At 41.2% G+C, this 15,794-nt stretch overlaps 1 protein-coding gene across 1 annotated transcript in view; it reads left to right on the forward strand.

The window, feature by feature from the left end:
- The window catches only part of Epdr1 (ependymin related 1), a 29,305-nt gene extending 14,961 nt beyond the window's left edge, over nucleotides 1-14,344 (forward strand). Inside the window, exons 2-3 of the mRNA XM_052728121.1 lie at nucleotides 11,363-11,571; nucleotides 12,661-14,344. Coding sequence (XP_052584081.1) covers nucleotides 11,363-11,571; nucleotides 12,661-12,857 — 406 coding nt within the window. The 3' untranslated portion in view covers nucleotides 12,858-14,344. The remainder of the gene's footprint in view (nucleotides 1-11,362; nucleotides 11,572-12,660) is intronic.
- The last annotated feature ends 1,450 nt before the right edge of the window (nucleotides 14,345-15,794 follow it).

The raw sequence follows: 15,794 nt of genomic DNA on the forward strand, positions 1-15,794 counted from the left end.
CTAAAATTTTGGAAGAGAAAGCACTTCAATTTCTTGAGCATGTTTTTTCTCTTTTGAACTAGTGTCCAAGTACTGAAGGTCTGTCACCTATGGATTCTTACATTACACACATAAATTTATACTTTGATTTAACTTTACCTCAGACTGCATTCTTAAGTAATCTAATTTTCTTGTAGTTATATTTATATGTGATTGGCAGAGAGTCCACAGTGAATTTTGCAAGTGTTTTTCTCTTTTGTATCTTGTAATTACTGTAGGGTGTAACTCACACTTCATGTATGCCAGAATGCAAGTGGCTGTAGCTCAGACTTTCCTCCTGAGAGTCAGAAGATTACTAATCTATTATATTGCATGTTAAACATATCCAAGGTTTGACCAATATCTTCCATAAAGGCCAGAGTTCTTTTGTAATCAAAATATAATATGAATGCACTCCCTTGTTGGTAATTTAGTGTATCTAAGATGGTCACATACTTCTGAGTAGATGGGGAATCACTGCTTCCCTTGTGGAGGCTGGAATAGGGCATAGCTTTAGAGGATGATAGATGAGCAGACCTTGAGCCTAATCCTAATTCTGGTATTCACTACTAAGTTTTAATCTAAAACACACATTTAAAAATTTTGTTTATTTATTTATTTATTTACTTTTTCTTCTCTCATACAATACATCCTGACCACAGCCTACCCTTCTCCGAGTTCCCTTTGACATCCCCTCTCCCCAAGATCCATGGCTCCCCCATTTCCCTTTAGAAATAAACAGACCTCCCAGTGATGTCAACCAAACTTGGCATAACAAGATGCAATAAGACTAGGCACAGACCCTCATATTAAGGCTCAATGAAGCAACTCAGGAGGAAAAAAAAATTTCATAAACAGGCAAAAGAGTCAGAGATACTCCCACTCCCATTGGAAGGAATCCAACAAAAATCCTCAAGCTAAACCATAGCATGTATGCAGAGGACCTTGTAAGGAGTCTTTTTCTATTCCACCAGCCAGCTCCCAAATAATAAGTCTCCCAAACATGGAGACTTATTATTAATTATGAAAGCTTAGCCTATAGCTTAGGCTTGTTCCTAACTAACTCTTTTAACTTAAATTAACCCATTTCTGAAAACGCTGTGGTTTTTTTTTTACCTTTCATTCTGTACGTCCAACTCCCTTCATGTCTTGTCGGTGTCTCCTCTGCACCTCGATTAACTCCTCCCACTTCCTTTCTCTGCCTGGAAGTCTCACCTATACCTCTTGCCTATCTATTGGCCTTTCAGGTCTTTATTAAACCAGTCACAGCAGTGTATCTTCACACAGTGTACAAATGTCCCACAACAGGACCTAGTGCAGATCCATGCAGTCTCTGTGGTTGCCACTTTAGTCTCTGTGAGCCCCTGTGAGCCCTGCTTAATTGATTCTGTGGGCCGTGTTCTTCTGGTGTCCTCAAAACCTCTGGCTTCTACAATCCATCCTTTCCATCTTTTGTAGGGCTCCTTGTATGCTGCCTAATGTTTGGCTGTGGGTCCAGAGAAGTTAAAGAGGAGAGATTTATGTTGGATGCATATATCTTCATGGGAAGGGGGAATAGAATAGATTTTGTGGATAGACTGGGTACAGAGGGCAGGAGAACAGGAGATATCAGGTCAGGGAGGGAGGGATGGAGGAAGATAGTACAGGGAGAAACAAATGAAATAGGTGGGCGTTTAGGGGGCAGTATGGAAATCTCGTGCAGTGGAAACATCTTGAAACCTATGAGGTTGACCCTGGTGAGGACTTCTAGTAAAAGAGAATAAAGAGCCTGAACCAAACCTTCTTCTGTAACCAGGCTAGACTTGCAGGAATGGGACTGGAACACCAACACGGCCACAAAATCTGTGACCCACAACCTACCCTGCCTGCAAGATGTGCTGCTGTCTCAGAGCTTGTGGAAGTGCTCAACTGGTCTCACCTGAGGCCTATACCACAAGAAGGAGACCATGCCTAATACTGCCTAGATGGCCAGGATCTGGAAGATGGATGGCTCAGAGGCCTAGGGAAGAACCAAACACAACTGACAAAATGAAAAATGTCAGTGAAATCATTCCTAGTGATATTCTGCCATACTCATAAGATCAAGGTCTAGCCCAGTCATCGTCAGAGAGGCTTCCTCCAGCAGCTGATGGGAGCAGCTACTGAAAGACACATATTTTTTTTTTTTTTTTGGTTTTTCGAGACAGGGTTTCTCTGTGTAGCTTTGCGCCTTTTCCTGGAACTCACTTGGTAGCCCAGGCTGGCCTCGAACTCACAGAGATCCGCCTGGCTCTGCCTCCCAAGTGCTGGGATTAAAGGCGTGCGCCACCACCGCCCGGCCGAAAGACACATATTTTAATATTTTTAAAGATAAAAAATGCTAATGACAGTCAGTCAGCTGAATTTGCCAATCTGTAGGCTCCACTTCAGGCCTTTCATCTTTCTCCTGAGTACCCCAAATGAAGCCAGAAAATAATTTCCTTTTTATATATTCAAGCAGTAGCTAGTTAGGTTAACTCACTCTCAGGCTAGACTTCAATATTTTAGATTCTAAGATTACCCAAGTGCTTGGGCCTTGCTTATTCTGCAAGGGAAGACTCTCATGTGACTTTCATAAGGGTCCATATACAGTGTTTGTGATGCAGAGTTTCTAACTACCCTGATAGTGATGATAAGCAGGTGTCAGGAAAGCTGACACCAGGAGAGATTTGCAGTTCAGAACCCTTGAGATATATTTATGATACATATTCCTAAGTTTCATGCAAAAGCTTCTTCAAAACCCTAAGCTTTCCTGTCTATTGCTATGCCCTTTCTAGAATGCTGTCTCAGAGTTGCCAGCTGGCACATTGATTTACAAGCACCAGGTCTGTATCCAACTACATTCAAAGACAGGAAGTACATCAAGTATAATTGGAAGGCACTCTCCTCTTTTTTTCCTGAGAGAAATAGCCAGTATTCCTTTCTCTGGAGACTTTCCCTAAGGTCTGCAAGGCCAGAATCCAAAAGGCATCTAAGAATAAGTTATTTGATTCCCTCAGCTTCCAGTTTGAGAGGAAGATGAGGGGAAGGTGAAGAAATGCCTATTGTAGTTCTTATGAAGGTGTTTGCCGTAGCAGTCAGGAATGGTTTTTCCATCTCTCCATTTCACCTACACCAATTAAACCCCCCCTTTTTTGCCACATTGTAGGTTATTTTACCTGTACAGGTTAGATAATGATTTCTTCGTTAGATATTAGCTGGTGACAGTATACACAAATCTGACAATATTTTCCCATCAGCGCAATGATGGCTCACATTTGTACAACCAGTTAATATCCATTGTTTCCAATATCTTCATAAAAGCACCCTGAAATTCAAATTTTTGGAACACTTAGATATTAGAAATGAGGAGACTAAAATTGTAACCAGACAACCCAGGGCTAGCAAATGGTGTGTCTTTGTTCAAAAGCTTTACACCAAAGTAAAACATTAGTGAGTTTTCTCCTTCCTCATAATAGGGTAACCTAACACACACTTGGGTGCAGAGACATGTGTAAGCCTCCACTTCCAGTTCAAAACTCTAAGACCTATTTGGGGGAAGCAATAATATCCCATAAAAGAAGATATTTCTATGATCCAGCAATCCCTCTACATTTCCATTAGAGGTATTTAATACAAGAAGATAAAACAAACTAATAGCCTCCAAAGTGTAGTTATCATCATTGATATCAACAGAACTATGGGAATCATTCAAATGACAGTGAATTGAGAACCAGCTTAATACATACATATATATATGATAAATGGAAATCTGTTAAAAACATTGTGATTTCCATTATGAGTATTGTATTACTGTTGATAAAAATTTCTAACTAGCAAATAGAGTCCAATAGTGCATAAAAAATAAAGCATAATCAAGAGACATTTATCAGAGGGATGCAAAAATAGTTTCTTTTTTGGAAATCTCAGCACATTTAATACAAGATGCGCGTAAGAATATTCTTAGACTGCTGGAAAGGCAGTTGATCAAGTTCAATAAACATGATTGACAGGAAGTATTTTGTAGGAAATAATGACACTTTCTTACTATGATAAATAACAACTCATGCATTTTAGTATTGGGGCTGTAGTCTTTCTCCCACTCAGCTAAGGACAAGGAAGGACATCCATCACTACTACTCTATTTAATGATGTTGGTTTTATAGCCAGTATAACCAGAGAAAATGCTTAGAGGATGAGAGTTAGGAAAGAGAAATGAAGAGACATATTTTTCAAGAAAATGGATGCAGTCAGCTTTGAAAATAAAAATCAAAACTGAATTTAAGCAATAAGAGAATTCAGTAAGATGGCTGAGTATAAACTTAACAATAAAAACTTGTAATCTTAGTAGGGCAGTGGTTGCATATGTTTTTAATCTCCTGCACTCAGGAGGCAGAGGCAGGTGAATCTCTTTGAGTTCAAGGCCAGTCTGGTCTACAAAGCAAGTTTCAGGACAGCCAGAGCTGTTACACAGAGAAACCCTGTATGGAAAAAAACAAACAAGCCTGTAATCTTTATATATATATATATATATATGATCTGCTATAAACTAACAGGTAAGGCAAGGAAGGGAAGGTTCCATTTATTCTAGAAACAGAAGATAAAAAGGAATTAAAAGAAATGTGAGAAAGTGAGAAACTTGTTAGGAAAAAATTTTTTAGTATTACTAAATCATAAAAATCAAAAGTGGGAATGCATATTTGGAAGGGATAGAGTGACTTTACGTGGTAAGGATATTATTCTTTTAACAACAAGCTATACATTTAACTCAGGCAAGATAAACATGCCAGAAGCTTAGGGTTGGTTGATATTAGTTAAACAGTTAATTCTCGACTTCATTTGGAAAAGTGTTAGATCCCAAATATCCAGTAAAACTCTGACAAAGAAGAAAACAGTAGCTGACACCTACTTTGAGTTTTTCTAAATATGGTTCTGGTGAACAGACATGCAATCCAGCAGTATAGAAGAGTCCTGAATGGATCCAGGTACAGTTGGAGACTGAGTACATGCTGGTAAATCTCACATCACCAAGGAAAGATGGGCTGTTCAACAGTGCTGTTGGAGCAACTGTAATATAATAAAATTAGTTCTTAGCTATTATACCATGCATAAAAATAAACTGCAATTTGTTTTGAAGTGAAAACAGCACGAAGTCATCCCTTTTATAAACATGAGGTCAGGGATAGTTTTTTAGGGGTGAAAAAATTCAGAAGCAATAAAAGAAATTTTACTTTAATTGTAAAAATTCTTTCCATTGTAAAACTATAGCCAAGAATATCTATAACCTAGACATAAAAGGCAAATAAATAAACAGACAAACAGAAAACTGGAGATAAAAAGTCCCCAAACTTGATAGTACATAGTTGTTTTTCACAAGAAAATAAAGCGAGATGTTGCTTTGGCAGGTGAAAGTCTGTTCAACTGCTCTGCATGAATAAAAACCAACCCACTCATCAGAAGGGTAGAGTCTGGGAAGGTGAGGAGCCTGCCTTCTGAAGTGTGATGCCTTGATCTGGGTATGAGCTCCTAGAATATGCACTGTGTAAGTTTTCTCAAGCATTACACTTTAGGTTTCTGTCATCTTTTGTAAGGACATTGCACTTTTTTTTAAGGTCTAAAACATAGCCTTGGGATTCTGATTCCCTAACCGACTTATCAGATAGGCACAAATACAAGTCTGGCAGCATCCTCTGCTGGCAAGACTGTAAAGAAAGCGGACACTCATGTGTTGTTGCTGAAAGTACAGAACAGCACAGTCTACGGGAGAGAAATCTGTTTAAAACAACCACAGAAGGTCTTACCTGCTGACCTGGGTGTTCTCTTTCAGATGGCATTGCATCCCCTAAACAGCAGAGAACAGAGTTACTTGTTGTGGTGCTTTTGTCTATGTAAGAATGGGAATGAACCAGAAAAATGGAAGATGGAAGCTGATGAAAAGTGTTATCCGTAAGGGATGAGAAGGGGAGAGACTGGAGTAGGAGAGAGATTTCCCCCAGTATGCTTCTCTAGAGCATTTTGAGTTTCAAAACATGACATTTATCAAGTTTAAATAATAAAATTAAACCAAAGGAGAAGAGTATTGGTTTAATATTAAGGCAACTCCACGTAGCTAAAAGGGAGGTTTATTTTGTGGGTTAACTTACAAGTGAAGGGATAGGTAACAGGGTCTAGGAAAGGTGAAGCGCAGTCCAGCGGTGTTCTCTGGAGAACTCTGCGTGGTTTCCCTCCAGTGTCCAGGATCCAGGAATGAAGAGAGCCTGCCTATCCAAGTCTCAGGTCTTCAGGGGTCCTCTCTCGGCTCTGCCTTGTAGGCGTGACAGTTACCGAAGCCTCAGTGGGGGTGGCACTTCTAGGTCAAAGCTGGATTGGCTACCCACTACAGAAGAGTGTAGCGTTCCTAAATTTAGGACAAAGGAAACTAGTGATTATTAATCTGGAAGCATAACCACACAGGGAGTCGGCTTATTCATGTGCACATTTTAGCACAGTATTGATTTCAAGCCCCCAAAAAACTCCAGTCTAAGGACAAAATTCCTGTGATGAAATTTCAACTTTATCCCACATTTTTATTTTTATTATAGTTTTGTTAATAATTTTCAAAACATGATTTTTTTATTTAAAGATAGATAAATGTAAAAGTAATAATGAAAATCTACAATTGTATATTTCAACTAGAATGAGCAATATGTATTTATGATTTTATAAATGTAAGAAGCTCTAACACCTGAAAGGCCACCCCAGCAATGACATCTATTGCCCCACACTGATTTCTAGATTGCTTCACATCAAGTCTGACCAGGAGAGCCCACAGTGAGCCTGGGATCCCTACTACTTCGGAAAGTCATCAAGCATTCAAAGGTCGATAGGTTCAGTGTGAGCAGACACTGGCTGGAAAGAATTCTTATCAACTAAGCAGGAGACAGGAGACGGTACATATACACTTAGTATACAGAGCCTTGAGAGCAGTGCTGTCCTGCACAGATTAGACAACACAGGCAGGTGTCATTTATTCTGCCGTTAGTCTTATTATACCAACTCCTAATAAAATAGTTGATTTGGGAAATGATTTTTATCTAAAACTGCTGGTGAAGGTTACCCAGATATTACAGCAGATAAAGACATTTGCCACCAGGCCTAATCATTTGCTTTTTCACACTTGAACCTAAAAGGTGAAGGAGAGAACCAATTCCAGCAAGTTGTCCTCTGACTTCTGTAGGAATATGCACTTGTACTTACAAATTAACTAGCTCTCTCTCTCTCTCTCTCTCTCTCTCTCTCTCTCTCTCTCTCTCTCTCTCTCTCTCTCACACACACACACACACACACACACACACACACACAAACAAGCTGCATGTGAGCAATAAATAAGACAAATACATCTATAAATTTTAAAGCACCCACTTAAAGCAATTAAGTCTAAAACCAACACTGGATAAGGATATTCCTTGCATCTCAAAAGTATCATCCAACATTGATGGCTAATTGCTCATGCAGACATCTATGTTATCACATATCTTGGTAATCAAAGTTAACAAAGTGACAGTGAGCAACTGGATCACTTCTTTTCTGACATGATAACGCTGGATGCACACACCTCACCACTGATGTGTTCTTTCCAAACATCTTGAGCCAAAGTCTCATTAAGCCTTAGATACAATATCATTTGTGGGGTGACAGAAACTAGAGGCACAAGTTCAATGACACCCCAGGAAGCTATCCAAGAAATTCAGAAAAGAAATGCAATAAGGGGACTGTATACTCCAAGGTTGTTCAGTGTGGATGTCCCATGAGGAACCATTTGTCACGAGTCTATAGAAATAGTCATTGTTCTAAACTATGAATTGCTGTGCTACATGCTCCTACCATGATGTCCTGCTTCAGCGCAGCTCCCAGAGCAGCAGGTCCCCTAGCCCCACTGAAATATCTGGAGCTGTGAGCCAGAGTGACCTTTCTTTCTCACATGACCTTTGTCATGCAACCTAAAGCTGACTAAATATAGTTCTTGTTTTGGACTCTACATGGAGCCCCCATTTTCCTTGACTCTATGAGAAATGGGCACTGGCCATGGACAGCACAAAATCACCAGTCAAAAACGAAGCTTTGTAAGAACAAAGGAAGGTAATCATAACCCTCCAGGGGAGTTTCTGAATCCCTCAGAAAATAAGGTACCTCTTGGGACCTCAGGCTGCCTGCTCGATCATTCTTCCTGCTGTTTTATTCTGCAGTCTTTCTCGTCTCACATGGTGGAAGTCACCTCCACAGCTTAGGAGTTCACATGACAGATCAGTTACATAGAGACGCTGACCAGTAGGCATCCGGTCCCCATTCTACACTTCCAGAGCAGTCTGAATATGGCACACTAGGTACATGTTCTCATGTGGGCCAGTAAGTCCTGGCGAGGGTGGCAAGGTCTCTATGGGAAATATGGATGCGACGGTGGATTTGGGGGTTGTTGGCAGAGGTCTTAAGAAGGCATCCCCTGGCCAAACACCCTAATTGTTGTGCTAGAAACCTCATCCAACTACTGAGGGATCTGGATGCAGAGATCCATGACTAGGCCCTGGGTGGATCTCTGGGAGTCCAATCAACGAGAATGAGGAGGGTTTATATGAGCGAGAATTGTTGAGACCAAGGTTGGATAAAGCACAGGGACAAATAGCCAAATGAATGGAAACACATGAACTATGAACCAATGGCTGAGGGGTCCACACTGGATCAGGCCCTCCGAATGGGTGAGACAGTTGATTGGCTTGATCTGTTTGGGAGGCATCCAGGCAGTGGGACCAGATCTTGTGCTCATTGCATGAGTTGGCTGTTTGAAACCTGGGGCCTATGCAGGATTGTTTGGCTTGGCCTGGGAGGAGGGGACTAGACCTACCTGGACTGAGTCTACCAGGTTGACCTCAGTCTGTGGGGAAGGCTTTGCCCTGGAGGAGATGGGAATGGGGGGGGGCGTTGGGGGGAAGGTGAGGGGGGCAGGAGGGGGGAGAACAAGGGAATCCGTGACCGATATGTAGAACTGAATTGTATTGCAAAATAAATTAAAATAAATTAAAAAAAAAAAGAAGGCATCCCCATCGCCGGGCGGTGGTGGCGCACGCCTTTAATCCCAGCACTTGGAAGGCAGAGCCAGGCGAATCTCTATGAGTTCAAGGCCAGCCTGGTCTACAAAGCGAGTTCCAGGAAAGGCACAAAGCTACACAGAGAAACCCTGTCTCGAAAAACCAAAAAAAAAAAAAGAAGGCATCCCCATACACATGGATATAAGTCCGTCAGGAGACAGTTACCGCTGTTTGAACACTGCAGACCTGAGAAAAGCATGGAATGATGCTAACATCTGGGAGAAGCTGTATATCTCTGAGGGTGCACAGCAGAGTGTTTCTTGGGTGGCCAACTTGTCATTAAAAGCACCATAGATTAGGATTTGCTTATGGACAGAGGTTCTTATATGTAGTCATGGACTGTGCTCTCAAATTTGTTGTTGGCATTTCTAAATTTAGTCAATGAATGTTTAGGCTCTACTGTGTTGGAGACTTAACTGATTGTGAAATAATACTGGCGTTCCAACCCCACACTTCAAAAAGCTAAGCATTCTATGTGGACCCTACATGCATATCCTAAGAGATTAGCTCCATTTAAAACAATGTTTATGTGTATGGTGTGTGGTAAATGTGTGGTGTATGTATTTGTTAGTGTAAGTATGTGCATGTGTGCATGTGGGTGTGTGTGTTCATACATGTAGAGGCCAGAGGTAGACTCTGGGTGCCCTTCTTTAGCCGTTTTCACGTAGTTTTGAGACCAGGTCTGTCACGGAACTTGAAACTCATTGACTTGGCTATGCTGGCTGGCCAATGAGCTTCAGAGAGCCACCTCTCTTGTCTGCATCACTCAGTGCTGGAGTTTCAGGAATCCATTATCATGCCCATTTGTATTTGTATGCTGGGGGTCCAAACCCCAGTCCTCATGCTCATATAACAAACACTTTGACCACTGAACCATCTCTCTAGCTCAACATTAGCTCCCTTTATAAACAGTATCTTATAAATGCATATTTTCTTTTCACATTGACTCCTACCTTTAAATGCATGTAATCTTTTCATTCATTGTTTGTTTTACCGTTGTAAGCTGGCTCATAGCTTTTCTGGGATACATGTGGTCCAGAATCAGCAGGATATATGTAATATATAAAATGAAGGGGGGAGGGGGAAAAATAATAAAATGAAGTCATGATGATATTTCTATACCAGTCCATAGAAACTCAAAGTGTAATACTAATAGTGACACTGTTTTGACAAAATAGATGTCATTATTGATAATGCTTTGTTGTATAGAAAAGAATTTTATATACAGACTTTGAATAGAGAGCTTGTGTCCCCCATGAGATGTTTTGCAGAGCCTCAGGCTCATTCAGCAGACATCACTGGTTGGCTGTCCATTTTCCTTGTGGTGCTGGGATTGAACCCATGCCAGGCGGGTGCACTGCCACTTAGTTCTACTCTCAGCCCATAGCTGGCAGTCTCTTTTCACTTTTGAAAAGCATTCTCTAAGGTTGTGGCTTCACTTCCCATTTGCTTAAGCAGCACCAGTGGCCTGAGTTTTGAACTGACCGTGGTCCAGAGGCTTTATGAAGTACCAAACTTGCTTAGCTTTAAGAGGTTCAATAGAGTATCCTGAGAGACTTCTGGCTTGGACATAGATGTTAGACTCAGGATACCTTCCTTTCACCATGCACCTCCAGCGCATGATGTCATTAGAGGAGATCGCAAGTCCATGTTGGCAAGCTTGCTTTATGAGTCATTTACTCTGGAGGTTCCTTGCCTTTTGTCCTTGCTGCCCCAGGCTCCTCAGGCTACACAGAGAGTGTTTTCTGTCAACAGAGCAAGTCACTCAAGAAGGTTATCCAGGCAGTGGGGTACAGGTGCTCTGTCTCCATGCCTGCAGTGAGTTCTGTCTTTAGGGATATTTCTGTAATTCCTCGATCTAATGCTACAGGATTCCAGCCAAAGGCAAGTCTTCCTTTGTCCATCTAAACAAACTACCGTAAGCCAGCTGTGAAACCCACATGTCCTCCTCATGTCAGTAGCCTAAGCCTGGGGTCTAGCATTTAGTTGTTCAGTGATAAGAATTCACCTCATGAACAATCAAGTTTAATTCTAAATTTTATTTTTTCCATGCTTGGGTTGTTTGGCGTGAATAAAGTCTACTGTAAAGAACAAATGATTTGCAACCATTTTAAAGTAATTTATATGATAACTTACATCAAAGGCCTTTGGGCTCTATGCTGATGAAAGACATGATGATTTTAACATAAAAGCTCTTAACTGTTTTCTTTTAATCCACATTTCAGATTATTTGAATACATTTTGCTCTATAAGGATGGAGTGATGTTTCAGATTGAACAAGCTACCAAACAGTGTGCAAAGATCTCCTTGAAAGAACCCTGGGACCCTCTTGACATTCCCCAGAATTCTACCTTTGAAGATCAGTACTCCATTGGGGGGCCTCAGGAGCAGATCACTGTCCAGGAGTGGTCCGACAGAAAGACAGCCAGATCCTGTAAGGACGGAAAGGATTCATGTATTTCATCTCAGGGTGTATGCTGGGGAATATTGTCTTTAAGCCCCTTAAGGAAGGGAGTTGTTAGGGAAACTTACATGTTTAGATGAGTCTTAAAGCCCATGTAAGCCCCCTTGTGTATTTTACAACTATGTATAACTGCTTTCTTAGTGGGTCTTGAAACACCTCCATCTCCTGGTGTCACTTGCATGTCTCTGTCACTTTGGATCTTATGGACTCACCCTTTACTGTAGACTTTTTATGATCTCCATGAGGACTGTGACCTGAAAGGAATTCTTTCCAAGAATCCTCCTGAATTAGTTGCCAACATTTCCTTCCACCATGACTTTCTAACACGGCAGTGTCCAGACCTGCTCCGTTATTCTAAACACAAACAGGCCTGCTTTGATATAAAACTATTCCTTTTAATTCTGAGCTTGTTTTGCAACATGAAGAGTAGACATTCAGTCTGTGAGAAACCATATGGGATTTAACCAAAACATTAAGCATAAAATTGTCATATGGTCCAGACACACAACTCTGAATATATACTCAAAAGAATGATTACAGAGACTCAGTTATTTGTACACCTCTGTTTATAGTGGCTTCATTCCTGGCATCAAACTGTTGGAAACAACCCAGATACCATCAGCAGATAAGTGGATAAACAAAATGTGATGTATCCCTACAGTAGAGTAATTTTCATCCTTTGAAAGGAAGGGGTCTGAATTCTGGCATCGGTAGTAAAATAAATAAATCTTGAGGCCATTATGTTAAGGGAAATAAGCCAGTCACAAATGATAAATATCGTGTGTATGAAGTACCCAAATCTATCTATCAGACAGTCAGGAGCATGCTGGATGCAAAGCATTGGAGGAGAGGAAGATGGGAAACTATTGAACAAGTAAGAGTTTTTAGTTTGGGAAAGTTGCAAAGTGGTGATAATTGTAAAACAATGTGAATGTCTCCAAAATGCATCCTTACAAAGTTAAATGGTGCATTTTAGGCAAGTTATATTTTACCACAAAAAAAAAGTACAGCAATTTTGCCTATCTTCTCTCTGAAAAGGTCAACTTTTTTCCTCTTTAGATGAAACCTGGATCGGTGTTTATACAGCCAAGGATTGTTATCCAGTCCAGGAGACCTTCATCAGGAATTACACCGTGGTCCTGTCCACACGTTTTTTTGATGTGCAGCTAGGCATTAAGGACCCCTCTGTGTTCACCCCACCAAGTACATGCCAGACAGCACAGCCAGAGAAGATGAGTGAAGACTGCTCCTGGTGAACTTGCCGGGACAGAAGCGACCATCTTGGCTCTTAGTAACTCTGTCTGGAAATGGATGCAGCTCTTCAATGGAAATAAAAATAATTTTAGGAGGGTAAACCCTGATGTGGGTTTTCTTGTACATCTGACTCTGGCTGCTCAGCTCCGTTTTCAATGGAGAACTCATGGCAGTCTCAACTGGCTGGTAGGGACACTTTGCACACTTCTAATGTCTGTTTGGGGCCATCCTTTCTGTGTGCAGGTGTGTAGTCCATGCAGTAGAGTAGGAAGGGGTGAGGGTGGGTACAAGGAGTTTGCCTCTGCAGGGATGGGCATTTTACTATTGCCATTAAGAACTGAAGATGATGATAAAATGTAGAATGATTTAGTTCAGTTCTCTCCTTACAAAGGAAGTCCCTTGCTTGTCTGCACCAGAGTGGCAACAGTTCCCACTGACCCCACTCCTGCCTTTCGCTACTGTAGAATGACCCTATAAGATTCCTTCTAGACCTGAATTTTGTTGCATGACCCAATGGGCATAGATATTCTGCGAGGAGGTGGAAGTTTATAATAGGAAGTAATGATTCCTCTGAAGGGAAAAGCAAGTTTTAAGTAGGAGGCTCAGATAATCTTAGTGTTTACATATGAGATGAAGTGAGAGCCTTGTGTGTGCTGCTTTCTATGCTAGAGTGAGATTAGTGAGATGAACTTTCATGCATTTTCTAGCGGATAGACAGGATTCTAAAACAGCACTGAATTGGGAGGCCCTCTAAGTCAGGACTAGAATTCTCTTTTACTCTTAACTCCTTTAAGTATTAAATGCACTAGGCTAGCCTTTGCCTGACTTCCCTGGAACTCTATTTCACTACAGCTGTGTCAATATGACTTCTGCTCATGCTTCCAAGGTCAGCTCACATGTGACCTCTGCAAACTGCTCCCATACCTGCATTCATTGCACCTTGCAGTTTGGCATGCCTTGCTCACAATACTCATTATGCTGTGTGAGGGTTTCTGCCCTCCACTGTCCTGGCTAAGAGCCCCTTTAGTACGGGTACCATGTTCTGTTTACTGTAATATCTCCAGCACCAAGCAAGTGCCTGGCACGTAGTCAGTGCCCTCAATATTTGTAGAGTGGAGCTCACCACTTCTGTTGGTGTTCAGTTTCCTCATCTATTAAGCAGGGTTGGGTTTTCTGATTGCTATGGAGACTTCCAGTAACACAACTTACTATTATAGAGTCTTCTATCACTGTGTCCGTGTTTCATTTGGCCATGTATCATCTTTATTTATCAAGAGAAATGTGTGATGCTTGCTTTATACTGAAAACAATCTATATTGTAATTTATCTATACATTTAAACAAATTTAATGACATCTCACAAACTGTTCTTTGATGTGTTTGTTTCTGTAATAAATATGGATGAACTCAATTATAAGGAAGTTAAAACTCTTCTGTAATAAGTAAATAAAATACTTACCATAATAAAAAACCAGATTGGTTATCCTCTCTTCAGAGCCTAAGTTTCATCTTCCGTAAAGTCCAGTTTTCAGTTGTGTGGGTCAGAAGGAAGCTTCAAAGCCAGTCTTAATCTGTTTTTCTCCCTCAGGCCTCATCACTAATCAGGACCCCAACTAACATCAGAGTGTAGTTCTTACACCTACCACTTGTATCCATCTCCTCAGCTACCACTAAGTCTAAGTTCTTGACATCCTTGGCTTTGGGAGGAGTATTTACACTTACCAGCCTTTCTCTGGCCTGTTTTCTGGGAACTAGCCTGTTCTCATTATCTGTAATGCATTCATAGTCATATACCAGCACCAAGCACCTGCCCTCTACAGTAGCTGTGCTGATTCCCGGCGTCACAAAGGAGAGAGAAGGCCAGCCAAGGACCACGGAGAATGGCACAGCTGCATTCCAAGAGTTCCAGCCTACAAAGAATTTGTGGCGGTGTTTGCCCACTTCCTGTATCCCCACCCACAGAATAACCTTTGTCCAGTCCAAACCACAGATCTCTGCTCAGCCCTGAGACTCTGGTCACATCCCAGGCCATATCTACATTCAAAGCAGGAAGTAAAACCTATCTTATTAATGGACACAGAAAGTGGATGTGTTTTCCTTTTTCATTTGACCCATTCTAGTAATTAAAGCCCTTCACAGAAACTAATAAAAAGCCCTGACATAGAGCCATCACCTGCTTTCTGCACTGGACTATGGAAGTCAAGGTACCTGCCTGGTCATTCTGGTGCCTGCCTGATCATTCTGGTGCCTACCTGGTCATTCTGGCACCTGCCTGGTCATTCTGGTGCCTGCCTGGTCATTCTGGTTCCAGTCATTCTCTTATGAAGATGACTTCCTTATTGGAAACTTTGCCACATGTGACTTCTTAAAATTGGAACCTGAGCACACCTAAAAATTGTTCAAATATTTAAAGAGGGCCAAAAGTTGTGTCTCTGTGGAAATGTTCCATGAGACACACACAATTCCCTACTCCACTAAGTTCACATCACTCAAAAGCTCCCATTTAACTCTTGCTGAATTCTTCTACCACCTCTACCCTCAGCATCCCTTTGACTCCGTTCAGGCCCTGTGCCTGCCTGTGTATTGCCCATAGCACCCATGGTGTTTTCAGCTTCTGCAGATGCATAGATCTAGCCTTCCTTCAACCACAGAAGTACTTCAACTGAAGAAAGAATGCATCTGTCATTCATTTCTAGTCAAAATAATTCCACAGTTTCAGTTGGATGAGAGAATGAGTCCCTTCAGCCAAAGATTTATGAATAACTTTTAAATGCCACTTTAAAATCAAATTGAATTTTATAGACATCCTGGCGTCAATAACCATCTCTTTTACAAACATTGCTAGGGTAGTAATAATAGAAATATATTTTTGTTTGCTTTAGGTGGAATTATGAACTCAGCTACCAGCTACCATGTGCAGAAAAATACTGAACCGATAAC

Source organism: Peromyscus californicus, unplaced genomic scaffold (assembly GCF_007827085.1).
Source record: "Peromyscus californicus insignis strain IS unplaced genomic scaffold, ASM782708v3 Scaffold_8__1_contigs__length_139910024, whole genome shotgun sequence".
In the NCBI taxonomy this organism is placed as follows: Eukaryota; Metazoa; Chordata; class Mammalia; order Rodentia; family Cricetidae; genus Peromyscus; species Peromyscus californicus.